The sequence below is a fragment of the Protopterus annectens genome, chromosome 5.part0, assembly GCF_019279795.1.
Source record: "Protopterus annectens isolate FY-2018-M chromosome 5.part0, PAN1.0, whole genome shotgun sequence".
Lineage (NCBI taxonomy): Eukaryota > Metazoa > Chordata > Ceratodontiformes > Protopteridae > Protopterus > Protopterus annectens.
In genome coordinates, this window is record NC_056735.1 from 1,828,318,448 (window position 1) to 1,828,336,381 (window position 17,934).

At 38.7% G+C, this 17,934-nt stretch overlaps 1 protein-coding gene across 2 annotated transcripts in view; it reads left to right on the top strand.

Moving 5' to 3' along the window:
- Nucleotides 1–17,934, top strand: part of COG6 (component of oligomeric golgi complex 6) — a 1,421,580-nt gene that overhangs the window by 14,144 nt on the left and 1,389,502 nt on the right. For both annotated transcript variants that reach the window (XM_044071656.1, XM_044071657.1), the window contains exon 2: nt 13,092–13,235. In XM_044071656.1, the coding sequence (XP_043927591.1) occupies nt 13,092–13,235 (144 nt within the window). The remainder of the gene's footprint in view (nt 1–13,091; nt 13,236–17,934) is intronic.

Below are 17,934 nucleotides of genomic sequence, written 5' to 3' on the forward strand. Positions count from 1 at the left end.
ATAACCATTGTAACTTAGTTTTCAATATCACAAGCTTTCACCTGTTCCTTAAAATCATTTAACTGGAACAGAATGAAATGCCTACCATCAGACAATGCAACACTAAAATGTAATCAGATCATTCTCAGTATGTTCAATAAAATGGTCACATCCGAAAAATTAGATTAAAGTAGATTAAAGTAGAGTAGATCATGCCTCATGGCTAACAGAAATGACTAAGTAATTAATCCATTAAAGAGTTAAAGCCTGGAAATCCTGGCCAAAGTGGAAAAGACTTTGGAGCCATCAGACATTCAGGCAACTCCGTAACTATATTAAAAGTAAAGTTACCACAGACAAAAAAAAAATACTACCGTCCACTCCAAAACCCAAGTAGAATAACCCTAAACCATTTTGGGACTTCAATGAATAAGCATCTACATGCCAGCAGAGCCAAGTAACACCCCATCCCAACCTTTCCCCAGGAGCTATCACCATTATTTCAACACTCAATTCATCCAAAGTGCTACCAAATTCATTAAAACCATCAGCAATTCTAACTCTGCTAGCTTGTCTGCACACTGACATCCATAATAATTCTTTCATTCTAAAGCCAAATTCCTCATCCACTATCAAAAAAAATTCTACTTGGATTAAAATCCACCAGTCTAGCTATAGATAACTTTCCAGTGGAGTACCTTAAAATTTATGCAGATGCAGTAGCCAATGTAGTATCCATGTTAATAAACAGATCAATTCAGAAAAAGTATGTTCAGGCTGTCTGGAAAACATCTTGCATACTGCTCTACAGGCCGATTGCTGTCCTTCTTTCACTCTCAACAAGTCTTAGAAAAATGTGTTTACATACAACTGCTACAACACTGTACAAATAATGGTATCCAGTCTCCTACCTGACATGGGTTGTTACCAAATCACAGCACAACTGCTGCTGTCTTGGTCTGTGTCAGTACCATCAACCTTAATAGAAACAATGGCAAAATATTTTCCTTACTATTCTTGGATCTATTAAATGCTTTTGACTCTGTGTCTTTTAATAAAACTGCCCCAAAACTACAGTGCATAGGTCTGTCCACTCCATCCTAAAGTGGTTGACCAGCTGTTTAACCAACAGACACCAAGCTGTAAAGTGGCAAGCAGCTCTGTCTTTTCTTCCACCACTGAATGGGTACTTCAGGGGATCTGATTTACAACCCCTGCTATTTAATATCTTCATGTATGACCTTTACAAAGCCTTTATGCATGCATCCGTTGTTCAGTACATAGATGACTCAGCTCTCATTTATGTAGCTGACAGTTTGTGTAAACTCCAAACCTTTACCCAAGAGTCCCTTTCTTCTACTGAAGGTTGGCTAGGCAACTTCCGACACTTGCTAAATCCTACAAAAAAAAAAACAACTTGCTTTTTTATCTCCAAATCTCACTTGGACACCAATTTGGACTTCAAAATCAGTTCCTCAACAGTACACAAATTCAGAGGGTTACACATACTAAGCTGCAAGGTGTTACTATAGACAAGAAACCAACATTTGATTTGCATATAGAAGAAGCAATCAAAAAGACTCCTAAAATATTTGGAACATTGTACTAAATAAAACAGTATCTCCTTAAACCTAGTAGATAAACTGTAGCATACAGTTCTCAACTACCAACAAAACTTTATGCCTCCCCTATACTTTGAAATCTCCATGCCTCCCAAATCTCCAAGATACAATAATGCAACAACAAAATTGCCAGATTTGGCTTCAGCCTTCCTTATAGGGCCCATCATTGCATTGCCTCAAAAATGTAATTGGCTAGAGCTACCTCAGATACTCCCAGCAGCTTTTACCTGATGTCTTTGTAAAGAAACCCGATAAGTGTCACGGTCTAAAAAGTATCCTCCAAACCTACTTACCCCCAGAAGCCTACAATTAACAAACAAAAATCCATTTATTTATTTATTTGACATTTGTTAACCAGGTTAGTCCATGTGAGCCAATGGCCCGTTTTCAGTGGAGACTCGAGGAGAAAAGCTCCAGCAATACAAACATAAAAAGATAATATAGTAGGCAATATACAAAAACCCAAGAAAAACAGTGCAGCCATACAACATAAGCAAAATTACATATGCAATAATCAGGTGAAACAAATGACTGTAGTAAAAATAAAACAAAATGAAGTAACTACAACTACTACATTCAAGTATTTACAAAAAGGACATATCTTACCCAAGTAGCATAATGTAGTATTTTCTAGTGTGCGGCTTAGTCATTAAATTATTAGATGTAGACAGGTAGTGAAAAGAAAGGGAAATGCAGGTTATGAAGGATTTAGGCAGGGATAGGTTTTTGAGTTCAGAAAGTAGTGTTTGACTTCAGCTTTAAAGCAGCTGGAACTAGTAATACTACGAATGTGAGGTGGTAGCCTATTCCACGCAAGGGACACCGAGTGTTTGTAGAGGAGTTTACCATAAGTTTTGTTGGGTTTATAGATGTGTAGAAGGTGCTGGTTGGAACTACGAAGAGACTGGGTTGTGGTATAAGGGGATACTACAGTAGAGAGTGATGGGCAGGCTAGCGGTTTGTTGACTAGGGAGTGTGTGAGCTGCAGCTGGGCAAGTAGTAAGAGCTGTGGGAATTTTAAACATTGAAGCTGTTTCAGGGCAAGGCAATGATGGGATTTATAAGGTCGGTTACTGGCCAATCTGGCTGTGTTATTGTAAGCTTGTTCTAGTTTGGAGAGAAGATTTGACTGGAGGTGAGTTAGGATAGGGAAAGCGTAGAGGAGACATGGAAGGAGATAGGCTTGGGCAAGGGCAGGTTTAGATTCGGAAGCAAGAAATTTCTTATTCATGTAGACAGGACCCAGTTTCATGTTATTTTTTTTTTTTTTGATACAGTGTTTGATATGGATGTCAAATTTGAGTTGGTCATCGATTATTGTACCTAGTAAGTTAGTATAAGGTTCAGCTTTGATAAGAGTGTTATCTAGCGAAGAAGTAGTAAAGGTGGATTTAAGGTGGTGGAGAGTTTTGGGAAGAAATAGTATGAGTTTAGTTTTTTTAGGGTTAAGTATAAGCTGATATGCTGTGAGCCATTTTTGCACAGATGAGAAGGAGTTTTGGGTGATAGAAAGAAGTTGAGAGATGTTGTCAGCAGAAGAGATAACAGGAGAGTCACTGGTGTACTGTATGAGGGAGGAGGTGTCGCAGGAGGACTAAAGATGATTGGTGAAGAAGTTGAATAGGAGGGGGCCAAGTATTGAGCCTTGGGGGACACCTGTTTGGATAGGTAGGAAATTCAAAAGGCCACTTACAAAGCCCATAACTCAGCAGGAGAAGCCATTTATTTAATTCACACCCCAAACTGTGGAAGTCACTACCTGTGTGATTAAACTTAATACCAACCTGTCCACTTTCAAAGATCTACTAAAAGATCATCTCAAGGACTCCTAGCTTTCCTGTTGCTCCTCACAAACAGTCCTCTCCCTTACCACCTCTTTCACAAATCTCTCTCATCCCTGAAAACATTTGGGCCTTAGTAATAAACAATGATGACTCTGTTGTAAATAAAATGTATGTAGTTTGTCTCTTGTAACTAATGCTATACCTGCTATTCTTTGGCTAAGACTTCTGGACACTAAGGTCCACAACTAATAATGTTATGCCTATAATTTATTACTTAAAGGATACATCACCTTAATGCAATCTGAATAACTTGTCTGACTCCCACTTTAGCATGGATATTTATATGTTTACTCATGCATAACCCTGTTTACCGATGTTCTGCTACAAATGCTTGTATATAATATATTTCATTTCAACATGATACTGTGATTCTAGCAGTATGAATGTATGCTTTTATTCAGTATGGTTTTATGTAATGTGAACTATTTCAATATGCCACTGTGTATCGCTTTCCATTGCTGCACTGTCAAAGATGATACTAATGATCAATTTATCAGTGTTAATTTACATTGTATCTTGTTATTACATTGCACCACTGACGTTTTTTTACCCTGTGCCTCTGCTGAAAAGGGATTCCTCATCCAGTTGGACTTCCCCAGTCAACAAATATAAATAAATTAACTAACTGGTCTTGAGACCCTTTTCAACCAAGGTCTAGACCAGCAGGTGTGTGTCTCAAATTCAGTCTCTCTAACTTCAGAAATGGTATGACCTCCATACAAACTGCATGTCTACCTATGGACAATATACAAATATTTCAGATGAGACACATTTTGACCATTTAGCTTTGGCCGCAAAGACTATCAGTGTGAAGATGACAAGATTATTACAGACTTCTGATGCAGTTGTTGCAACAGGGTTTAGATCACAGTCCATCGTTATCCCTGTAACAGTTTTCATATAGACTGTGCTAAGCTGAATGCATTTCTAATGAATTTAGAAAGGATGTTTCAGCATGCTGGGGCTACATTTTAAATGTTTTGTCCTCAGATAAGTATCATCTTTTTTTTTTTCTTGCCAAGCCACTTTCATAATCCATTAGAGCTAGTTCCTTGTCCCCTCATTAAACCAGTATTAAGTATGTTTGTGCAACTTGGGTAAATAATTCCTTCAGTTATAAATAAGAAAAAGAAGGTGGAAGCTGATACCAGTCCTTGCAGTGCACTTGCTTGTAGTGTACTCAGCTCAGTGTGTGCTTCCCCATCACAGCACTGAAGGTTCTATCTGCAGGATGACTGTGGAATCATTTGCAAGGGTCCTCACCCATATCATATCCCTTGAACATCTGCTAGTTTTGGTGCAAAGGGATGAAGCACTGACAATGACCATGAATTATGTGGTGATCTGGAGACAGCAGAAGCCACAAGGGTAGGGTAGGAATGAACAGCCAACAGTGGTAGTCCCATTTTGAAGGTGGTGGTGATAGTAGTTTGTTCTGCTTCAAGACTGACAACTTGTGAGTCCAGCTGTCTCATCATTCGCAAAATAACAGCTTTGAATGAGCATTTCTCAAGCAGTACATGCACATTGTTGCAGGCATTGACTACACACAGAGGCATGCATGCTAAAAGAGGCCTGAACTTTAGGACTACTGTTTGCTGAGGCTGTTATGGGGAGGGATGTAAGGCATTGTAAAACTATGATCACCCGGCTTCACCAACTCCTACTGTTGAGAATAAGTGAGCCAGTAGGGCCGCACAAGGGCTGAAGGTCACCAAGCAACAGGGAGAAATAGTGGCACACTAAAAAAAAATATCCGTTGAACTTCCTCCGGAGTATGATGTGCCACACAGATTCAGATGTACTCTTTAGGTCTACAGGAATAACTGTAGTTAACATTGCTTTCACCATATTTGTGTAAATTGTATTTGTTATGCTGTATATTACTGTGAGGATACTTTACCCGTTCCTGGCCTTGTGTTCTACATGTGGAGGCAGCTCATGCTTAGTACAGAGTTCCAGAAGCTGCCTGTCTTCCATCAGTTCCATAATCTTCATTAACAGCCACAAGCTGCAATTGAGCATAAAGTCTTTTAAGCATATCAGACGCCTGCATTTGAAAAATGCTGTTGAGATTAGTGTTCTTTATATGCAAAGCCAGAAAACCGTGAAATACAGTGGTGTGTTGATAGCTTTTATTGGACTAACCTAGGTTATATAGATAGTAAAGCTTTTAGGCTGTCATCCTTCATCAGGTGTTGTCAAGTTATCAATACGAGATACAGTGCCTACTTGTGGCTGTGAAGAGAGAAGAAAGTACATGATTTTGTCCTGATTGGCTAAAAAATTGTCTATCATTTTGGGCAGCTCCATTTTTGCAACTATGATAACTGTACCCTAGTGATGGACACTCTTTGCATGTGTATTTGTGTGCACGCACACACACTTGTGCATAAATGTGTGTGTGTTTGTCAGAGAGAGGCAGAGAGAGAGAGAGAGAGAGAGACTAAAACCTTTGCAGACTAAGTTAAGATTCACTATAAAATATATCCCAGTGTTCATTTATTTGAGAAGACCGTATTAATTAAGTCATCTAGTCAGTTACTTGATAAGAATATAAATCACATTAAAACGAGATGATTGAATCCAGAGAAAGAAAACAAAAAAGTTACAATTTTTTGATCTACCTTAACATGGAATTTGTGTGTGATGGATGTTTTAATTAAAATAAAAATAATGATAACAATAGCACTATGCTCATAGTGATGTGTTTTCAAAAAGGTTGGGACTTCCAAGAGAATAAGTTACTAACTTAGAGTATAAGGGTACATTTAATTGGTAGTGTGGATATGTGCAAACCTCCTAGCCTGATCATCCGAATATTAAAAGAGACATTTTGTTTGCAGTTAGTATGCTACACAAGCCGTGTTTTAACTAATGAGAGGAGCAAAAGCAGAAATACAGTGTAAATCCTGACACACATTTTTAACTTTTGGCTGATGTATGTGTGTTTGTGTGTGTTTGTGTGTGTTTGTGTGTGTTTGTGTGTGTTTGTGTGTGTTTGTGTGTGTTTGTGTGTGTTTGTGTGTGTGTGTGTGTGTGTGTGTGTGTGTGTGTGTGTGTGTGTGTGTGTGTATGTATGTATGAAGTATTGAGCTACAGAGTTGAGATTTACTTAATATTACGACTTCCTGAATGTCTGACCCTATGGTTGCAAGTATTTAGACTAAAATGTTACTTTCTGCAAACAGTAATGTCCAGCAGGGTGGGCTTTGCAGGAAAGTAATGGATTGCCCTGTGGCAGAAGGCCTTCTGACTCATGGAATGTCTGTTATTTTCCTGTATTTCCAGCTGTGGAAGGCATTAGTTAGAGCAGAGAATGGGGGAACCATAAATTGGAATTTGTGTATTGTTAATATTTTTTTGTATTTTTGATGTAAAATAGTGCCTCTGTCTCATCATCTTCTTTCGGCTGTTCCCGTTAGGGGTTGCCACAGCAGATCATCTGTTTCCATTCCTTCCTGTCCTCTGCATCTTGCTCTGTCACACCAACCACCTGCATGTCCTCTCTCACCACATCCATAAACCTTATCTTAGGCCTTCCTCGTTTCCTGTTACCTGGTAGCTTCATCCTTAGCATCTTTTCCCCAATATACTCAGCATCCCTTCTCAGCACATGTCCAAACCAACGTAATCTTGCCTCTCTGGCTTTGTCTCCAAACCTTCCAACCTGGGCTGACCCTCTAATATACTTATTCCTGATCCTGTCCACCCTTGTCACACCCAGTGCAAATCTTAGTATCTTTAACTCTGCCACATCCAGCTCTTAACTCCTGCCTTTTTGTCAATGCCACTGTCTCCAACCCATATAACATAGCTGGTCTCACTACCCTCTTGTAGACCTTCCCTTTCACTCTTACTGGTACTCTTCTGTCACAAATCACTCCTGACACTCTTCTCCACCCACTCCATCCTGCCTGTACTCTCTTCTTCACCTCTCTTCCACACTCACCATTACTCTGAACTATTGACCCCAAGTATTTAAACTCATCCACCTTCGCCACCTCTACTCCTTGCATCCTCACCATTCCTCTATCCTCCCTCTCATTCACACACATATATTCTGTCTTAGTCCTGCTGACTTTCATTCCTCTTCTCTCTTGAGCATAACTCCATCTCTCCAGGGTCTCCTCCACCTGTTCCCTACTCTCACTACAGATCACAATGTCATCTGCAAACATTATAGTCCACGAGGACTCCTGTCTGATCTCATCTGTCAACCTGTCTATCACCATTACAAATAAGAAAGGGCTCAGAGCTGAACCTTGATGTAATCCCACCTCCACCTTAAATGCATCTGTCACTCCCACTGCAGATCTCGCCGCTGTCACACTACCCTCGTACATATCCTGTACCACTATTACATACTTCTCTGACACTCCCGATTTCCTCATGCAATACCACAACTTCTCTAGGCACCCTGTCATATGCTTTCTCTAAGTCTACAAAAAACACTCTCAGAGCAAACATCGCATCTGTAGTGCTCTTTCCCGGCATGAAACCATACTGCTGATCACTAATCATCACATCCCTTTTTAACCTAGCTTCCACTACTCTTTCCCATAACTTCATGCTGTGACTGATCATTTTAATCCCTCTGTAGTTACTACAGCTCTGCACATCACCCTTATTCTTAAAAATAGGTACCAAAACACTTTTTCTCCATTCCTCAGGCATCCTCTCACTTTCCAAGATTTCATTAAACAATCTGGTTAGAAACTCCACTGCCATTACACCTAAACACCTCCATGCTTCCACAGGTATGTCATCTGGACCAGCAGCCTTTCCATTCTTCATCCTCTTCATAGCTGTCCTTATTTCCTCCTTGCTAATCCATTGTACTTCATGATTCACTATCCCAGCATCATCCAACCTTATTTCCCTCTCATTCTCTTCATTCATCAACCCCTCAAAGTACTCTTTCCATCTGCTCGACACACGTCTCTCCTCACTTGTGAGTATGTTTCCCTGATTATCCTTTATCACCTGTACCTGCTGCACATCTTTCCTAGCTCGGTCCCTCTGTCCTGCCAATCGTACAGGTCTTTTTCTCCCTCCTTAGTGTCCAACCTTTCATACAACTCTTCATATGCCTTATCCTTAGCCTTCGCCACCTCTCTGTTTGCCATGCACCTCATCTCCTTATACTCCTGTCTACTTTCTTCATCTCTCTGACAATCCCACTTCTTCTTTGCCAACCTCTTTCTCTGTATACTCTCCTGTACTTCCTCATTCCACCACCATGTCTCCTTGTCGTCCCTCCTCTGTCCAGATGTCATACCAAGCAACTTTCTAGCCATCTCCCTTACTAGCTCTGCTATAGTTACCCAGCTATTTGGTAACTCTTCACTGCCACCCAGTGCCTGTCCTAACTCTTCCCTGAACTCCACCTCACAGTTACCCTTTTTCAGTTTCCACCATTTGATCCTTGGTGCTGCCCTTACACTCCTCTTCCTTTTCTTGATCACCAACGTCATTCTACAAACCACCATCCTGTGCTGCCTAACTACACTTTTCCCGGTCACCACTTTACAGTCTCCAATCTCCTTCAAACTGACCCTCCTACATAAGGTATAATTCACCTGTGTGCATCTTCCTCCACTCTTGTATGTCACCTTATGCTCCTCTCTCTTGTTAAAATACGTATTCACCACAGCCATATCTATCCTTTTCGCAAAATCCACTACCATCTGACCTTCTGCATTCCTTTGCTTAACACCATACCTACCCATCACTTCCTCATCCCCTCTGTTCCCTTCACCAACATGCCCCATTGAAATCTGTTCCAATCACCACTCTCTCACCCTTGGGTACAGTCAACACTACTTCATCCAACTCACTCCATAATTTTTCTTTTTCATCCATCGCACACCCAACTTGTGGAGCATATGCACTAACAACACTCATCATTACACCATCAATTTCCAGCTTCATAAACATCACTCTATCTGACACTCTCTTCACCTCCAAAACATTCTTAGCATACTGTTCCTTCAGGATAACTCCTACACCATGTCTCCATCCATCCACACCATGATAAAACAATTTGAACCCACCTCCGATACACCTAGCCTTACTCCCCTTCCATCTGGTCTCTTGCACATACAATATACTGAAATTCAGTGTTGAATAGTTCTTGTCCATCCATACATAGGTTATTACTAGGCAGTTGATCAACTGGGTCTTTCGTAGCTTTGCCACCACAGATTTTACTTCTTGCTACCCCTTTCCAAAGCGCTGGGATTTTTCAAGTTGGATCTTGCATTAGGACATATACTTATCAAAGGGAGCATTATAACTTCCTTGAACCTAGAACATATATGTTTGATGATCAGCTTGACAAGTTAAAAAGACTTTCTGTTAACATTAAGTATATGGTGGCCAAAGGAGAATTCATTGTCTACAGATGTGCACAGATCCATAATCACAGTGTCATTTTTGAGGGGTGCATTATTTATGTGGTATGTGCATTGGTGCTCATGTTTCCCAAAGGACATACTGGTGGTCCTGGCACCATAGGTTTGTATGTGTTAGATCCTATTGGATGATCTGAGAGTCCTATAGAGAGCCAATGATATTTCAAGTTTGCAGTCATCTGCAGCTTCTGACTGTTAACATCAACTCTAATTCAGAAAAGTAAATATAAAGTAGAAGCAGCCTTGGCACTGACCCCTGGGGGACTCTACTAGTAACAAGCCTTTTAGATCGATTGTTCCCAATCTTGATATTTCATTTGTGTCATTGAGACAGTTTACTGTCCAGTGGGTTATGTAAGGGTTTATGGCTAGTTGGATTAGTTTTTCGATCATGCTAGAAGGTGGAATGTTGTTGAAGTACTATGCAAGGTCAAGTTAAGTGGTGTATACTGATTTACCTCTATCCAATACCTCAGTGATTTTTTCAAAGAAGTGTACTAAATGCAATAGGCAGGATCTTCCTTTTACAAAGTCTAATAGATTTGGGCCCAGACATTGTAAGTGCCATTATCTTTGTGTTCCATAATCTTCCATGCCATTACTTTACAAGTAAGGCTGGTACAGGAGCAGTTATATAATAATTGAACAGATAATTAGAATAAAACACACACACACACACACACACACACACACACACACACACACACACACACACACACACTTCTGTTCAGCTGACCAGAAAACATAAAATCAACATATTAAAATAAATTATTATTCTGGTGTAATTTTTTTCTCTCACCTTCAGACACTCTTTTTTGTAAAAAGTGTACTTGCTTGACCTGAAAGAGTTGTTTTCTGTATTATCTGTTCCTGTTACATTTTCTTTTCTTTCTTGAGAGAGACTTAATACACAGAGTATATCTGTGGCCTTGTCTTCTCTCATAAGACTCAAGACCTGCAACAACTACATACAGTGCTGACTTCCTACTGGTGATTTTTGTGACTCACCTTCCCATTCCTCATTCTGCCTTTTAAATTTGTTGATTTTTTTTTATCTGCACGCCATTACTATAAATAGAGCTGTGAGAGTTCCTCCATTTCTACACTGCTGTTAATATCGAATTATATTTTGCGCATTTCCATGTGCTCATTTTGAAAAAAAAAATGTATTTTGCATCTCATTGTCCATTTTGCTGCTCTACTTGTTCTAAATTCATTATCAATCTTGTTTGATAAATCAGTATACTTTTACACTCTGGCAAACTCTTTTCTGTGTTTTTACATTAAAAGGACTGAGGATTTCCCATGTAGTGGCAGTAGGTGGTAGCCTGGTCTGTCTTGAGCTGGGAAACATACTAGAGAGCCATGAGTGCAATTATTTTTTTGGCTAGAGGGCTTATTACTCAGCTTACCTTGTTTTTAATGCCTGTATAAATTTGGCACATTTGTGCAACTCTTGGCTGATTTCCACAGAGCTCAACAATGCTTCGCATCCTCAACTGTACCTCAGAAGTGTATGGCTTGCATCTGGTGCCATCCAGCCAAAGCGGAGTGCTTTTATTGAGTAATCATACTTCTGTAAGCTGTTTAAAGTACACTGCTGTTGATATCCTGAAATATTTATTGTCTTTCTTGTCCGTATTTTGAAAAACAGTGCATTTTTCTGGCATTGTCCATTCTACTGATTTACTTGCTCTGAATTCATTATCTAGCTAATTGTTGTATAAATCTGTGTATTTGTACACTTCAGCAAGCACCTTTATTTGGTTTTAAATTAAAAAGACTGAGGATTTTCCATCTATTGGCAATACATGGTAGCCTGGTTGTAGTTCAACTAATAAAGGACCTGTCATAATGGATATGCACTTTTCCAATCTCTATGCAGCTAGTTTAGTGTTTATGGGCATCGTGCGACAAGGTAGCAATTGTTTCATGTTCACCAACAACCAATCAGTCATTAAAGAAAGAGATACAGTATGTGAGAGATATACTAATTTATTGTCACTGGAGGCAAAACTCACTCATATAGGCACTCTATAACAACCAGGTTGTCAGAAATACACATGCTACACCCAATGCACATAGTATGCACCGTGCATGTAGACTAACATATGCTGAGGCGCTGTAATGAAATCTTCCCAAACTTCAAAGACATCCCAGATGCTCCACTTGTAAAATCTTCCTCAGTAAACCCAAAGGCACGCTATTAAAAGCAACACCCAACACTATATATACAGCTATATTAAGTGGAGCCTCATCTACTAAGCCCATAAAGTAAGCTAACACACTACCCAGCCCTCTAGTTATAGGGCACTCCATTGTGCATCTTACTGATGCCCCTTTCATCAGGCTGAAAAAGAATAAAATAACGCTCAGTTGCCAGGATCTGACAAATTATGTACACACTCAAGTCATTGCACCACAGGTACCAGTATGATTCAGTAATAGTTCATGTAATTGTAAATGACCTGAGACATCTCGCTAGACTGTGTGAAGAGAGACATTATGGAGCTGTCAGACTGTGTGTCCCAGGCTAGCATGTCCATAGCAGGGAACAGCTTTCTTCCTATTCTTGCAGTAGTTTTTGTTGGATCTGATTACTTCTTATGCTTTATTTATGCCTTAATATGTATACCTTAAGTTGTATTTGCATATGGCCATAGTTTTATTAGTGTTACATTTACCATTTGTTACACCGGTACATAACTGTAAGTTGTATGTCTTTCACTAGAAAAAAAAAGCTGAGAATAGTATGAAGGTAACACTGCTTTTATACTGGATATATGCCTGCTAACAGTATAGCTGCAGCATATACATATATGTTTTTCATGTAAGAAGTCCTTCATCTGCTTACAAATAGGCACATAGGTAAAAATTACACTGTCCGTGTACAGATTATTAGTAGCTTAGCCAGAAATGAGAGGTCAGAATCAAACCTTGTATCTGTGAGGGAAGTCCTTAACCATTATGCCTACTTTTAAGTTAAAATATGATTGATAACTTTGAATAGAAGCCAGTTTGCTAAATTACGTTAAAATGCTGTTTGTTGCCAGTCACTTTTTTGAAGAAATACTGGTATGGTGATTATTTACTTCACTTAAGTACTTTTGCCTACTGTTGTTATTTGAAAGTCATTTTTACTTACTGTACCTTACTAAATTTCTAATCCTTTCAAAGCACAGTAATAAATATTAATTCTTAAACATAACTAAAATATTTGTACTTTACAGGAAATGCTGGAAGCCCTTAAAGCATTGTCTGCTTTCTTTGCTGAGAACAGTTTGAGGACAAGAAGAAATCTACGAGGAGATATAGAACGCAGAAGTCTGTCTATAAATGAAGAGTTTGTAAACATTTTCAAAGATGTGAAAGAGGTAACTTGCTACCACTAATGTGCTAACTGTAGAAAACAGATTTGTAAACTTCTAGGTTTGTACAGTAATCCATCTACCAAACCATTTCATTCTTTGTTGTAAAATAACTGTGAAACTCGAAAAGCAAGTTAATGAGTTTTTAGATAATGTGATGGATGTTTAAAAGTTGTATTCCACTTTGTACTTTATTTTTTGTAGTAAACATAGCTGCTGCAGTGCAAGTTGTCACATTTTCTTATCACATAGAGATAGAGACTTCCAGTTCAAGTCTATGCTGTGCTGTGTCCTCAGTATTGTAGTCTTTTCTGAGTGTGATCAGTTGCCAGGAAGGGTTGCTTTCCTCAGAAGGAATTATTCTGAAAATGGACTGCCGTTTGTGTCAAGCATCGTTGGTAGGCAGTGAGCCAAGATCTATAGCCGTAGCTTTGTTACACATCCATTATTCTCTTTCTGATTAGTTTTGGACTCCCACAAATGCAGCGCACAATGGGTGAACACTGAATTGTGCTTTGCAGCGTTTCTGCTACAGCATAATTTAGTCCATGATGTGCTTGATATCCTTAAATGGAGTCACAGGTATTCTGGGGTATCATTAATCTCTCAAGTTCTCATCCACTTTGGAAGTATGTCTACAACAAATTTGGGACTATTGTGACCTTCCTCCCATTAGAGACATTGTCTACTCATGTCATAACCAGTTCTTTGGCAATCTATATCTGTTTGTTACTCTTCTCACATAAGCTACAAGTGGTGCCCTGCCTCTGAACTAGTTTTATGCAGTTGGTATCTGCTGGCTTTTCTATAAGATTGTAAAGTTAGTTTTTGGGAACACATTGCTGTCTATCTTTGAAACAATAGGAATTACTTTTTTTTCACTATTTACCTTATTTGATTTTTTTTGCTAGGAATTCACTACACATTATAATATGATGTTCTGTACAGTAGTTTGACACTGTCAGAGGTCTAAAACCTGCTTGCTTGCTGACTTTATTTTCTACAGTAGACCATTAGAGAACAGATTCTGATGTTGAGAAAAGCATTATAATTTAGAACATCCCAACAAGTTATTGCAGTTAACACATTCCAGAAATTGATAAAAACATGATCACCTGTTGTGTTTTTGAGTGATATATATATATATATATATATATATATATATATATATATATATATATATATATATATACACACACACTTCTGTGTGTGTGTTTACATGTATGCATATGTTAGAAGCGCACATGCATATACATATGTGTGTGTGTGTTTGTGTTTATTTATATATATATATATATATATTTATAGAGCTATAGATATGTATGCATATGTATATAAATACACATATACATAAATGTTATTTTTATATATACATACATATGTTACACAAGCACACACAGATTCACACTGTTGCTCACTTAACTCTGAATCTCCGGTCGATACTATACCCACAATCCTCACTTAGTACTTCTGCAGCCCACTCAATGTTGTTTCACTGCAGTGCCCTGTACATTTTGTCATAGAAGTGCAGTTGCTTTATGTTTCAAGGTGCACACCTCTTTATGTAAAATAGCTCTAACTCTTGCATTTCATTTTCTTACCAACTCCACTTATCAGTAGCACATAAGAATGCTCATCCATTTTTTTCCTCCCTCTTCTTCTCCTTGCTCTTGCCAATTTCACATCACACAACCTCCGTCTGTATTCACATCCTTTAATAGTCCCAGCCATGGCATCCCATCCTTGAATCACACCAGTAACTCCTTTGCCATTACCCTATGTCTCCTTGCTTGCTATATTCACTTCTTAAAGCCATTGTACATTCAAAACAAATCTTGCTTTATAAGTCATGGAAAAGAAAAAAACTAAACTAAAATTATCCTCAAACATGCTACCCTCAACTCTATTATCATCCTTCACCTTTGTGAAGACATACATCCTAATTTAGGTCATACAAAAGCAGTAAATAATATCAGTACGGAAACTCTGTCACATTCTAAGGCAACACCTCTAAATAACAATAACCCCTAAGGACTTAAAACTCTGTAACAGCAATACCAGGAGCCTCTACAACAAACTTGCAGAAGTTCACCCTTGGATAGCTCATTACTCACTTGAAATCCTTGTATGAACAGAGACCTGGTTGAAAAGTGCTATATCCTGACCATTCTTATCAACAGGTCTATACAAGAATCCTATGTCACAGATTTATGCTAGTAAACATACATTTTCACCTTTACAAAGGTGGCAGCTCTACTTGCTTGTCCAGCTTTTTAATTTATTTGTCTCTGTTTACTGGGAAAGTCTGACTGGGCATAGCCATTTTCAGGGGAGGCTTGGGGAAAAAGCTCCATCACAGTACATTTATATTAACAAGTGAATTTCAGACAGTTCTCAGAAAAAACAGAAGTAACATTTCTCATGAACAAACAAACATAATTCAAGACAGGTATATAAAGTATTTACATCAACAATTATAGTATCTGTACAGTTCTTCCAGCTGTAAAATCTTGCAGGAAGTAAATGGATTGACACTGCAAAAGGGAAGCGTTGTAAATAAGTTTAATGTTCTTAACTGGGAAAAGCCGAAGGACACAACAACATTTCAATAATGCAAGGAGTTCAAGATATGTAATGAAGTAATTTATAAAACTATGTAGGAAGGGAGGGGAGACAGTAGTAGTATGTAGGAGGACAGTGGTAATAGCATATGATTGAGAGAGCATGGTATATTTAGGCTGCCTCTTCTATATTGTTGCATCTGGAAAGTTTATTACACAGGGGATGCATGAGAGGGGTAGAGCAGTGGATGGGGGCAGTTAGAAAAAGAGAAAGATGAGAAGTGTTAAGGGGTAAAAAGGGATGTATTGATTCAGATGCAAGAGGGAAAATTGTTAGAGGTGTAACGATTCAAGTTAAGGAGAGCAAAAAGTTAGTGATAAGCAATAAGAAATTTGTGCTTTCATTAGAGGTTTCAACCTGGTGATTAACTTGAGCATGACCAGGATTGGGTAAGATATTGTTTGAGCTGGAGTTTATAGCTTGGGAGTTTGTTGGTCATTTTTACTTGTGTATGGATGGTGTTCTAGAGTTTGGAGATGTAACAGGAGTATAGTGAGTCCTACAATTAATTATTCCTTTAGTAGTATTTAGAAGACATTTATCACCAGAATAGATGTTCCTTGTGGTGGTGTAGGGCAGTAGTATGCTTTTTAATGCAGGGTATTGTTTAGAATAATATATCAGTTTGTACACCTTAACTAGCTTGACAGTATGTTGTGTCGTTGATGAGTTCTAGCCAGTTTAGCTGTTTTAAGATTTGGCAGTGGTGAGCTCTGTGTGCAGTGTTTGTAGCAAATGTAGCTCCTTTGTTGTAGCAGGGTGCTGGTTTGGATTTTAGTGTACAGCTTAGGTTTGTAAGGATAAATGAATCATTGAAGAGACTTGGGAACAAATAGGATGAGGCTTGGGTTTTTCTTCATGGGTCTGTAAGGTATTGTTTTGTCCTGTAAAGGGATCCAGGTTTCCGGTTGGTCTTTTTAATTGTTTGAAGAATGTTTGGGATTGCCATCTATTACAGCACCCACGAATTTATTCTGTGGTACTACCTCTGTTTAATTTTATTTGCAGATGTAACCAAGAAAGATTGTTTTTAATGGAGACAATGTTTTGGGGCAAAGAACATCAGTTTTGTTTTATTTGGATTAAGCAGTACATTTGAATTTTTCAGCAGGTTTCATTGAAGAGAAAGAAATTTGGGTGATTTCTTGTAGTCTGGATATTGAGGGGCTGTGCATATTAAAGTCAAATCATCTGCATATTGTGCTATATTTGCTTGGTGGAAGGCAGTGTGAAGAATGTTTATAAAAATATTAAAGAGAAGGAGTCCTAGTATAGAGCCCTGAGGGACACCTATGCTAACTGGACGAGAGGTCCTGTTGCCATTTGGCTGCTTGTTGCCTTTCAGATAGATAACTAAGGAACCATTTAACGGAGGATTGAGAAAGACCTATAGAAGAGGATTCCATGAGTAAATGTTGGTGAGATATAGTATCGAAAGTTTTGGAAAAGTCTAGGAACACAGTTGAAGTGAAGGAGGGTTGTTGTTGTGCTGTGGTGAGGTCTGAAATCATGCTGCGTATCCAAGAGCAAATTATTTGTTTTTAGGTGACATTATACATGAATAGATTTTCAAGTATTTTTGATAGGGGGGAGAGGATTGCAGTAGGCCTGTAGTTATTAAACGCTGTAGTTATGCCAGCTTTGTGTAAAGGTATAACAACTGATTTTTTTCCATATGGAAGGAAAGTATTTTTCGGATGCAGATCTATTTATCACTACAGAGACCAGAAAAGCAATTGCATCTGCTGCCATTTATAAGTATTTTGAGGAAAGTTGGTCAGCAGCTAGGGTGGTTGGTTTAAGCTTATGTAGGAGTTTTTTTTAATGGTGGAGGTTAGTACTATGCTGAAGTCAAATAGCTGGGGATAGTTAGCAGAGGCTGAAGGTACTCAGAGGGAAGTAGAGTATTGCTGTTTTTGAAGAACAATATAGTTTGTATAAAATAGTTCTTAGACTGTGGGGGGGGGATTGAATCAGTAGTATTGTTGGATGTAGGGGTGGGGGTGGTAATTCGACGTGATGTAAAATTTGGTTAAGGATGTCGAGAAGAGTTTGGGTTGTTTTGATGTTTGTTTGGAGGATG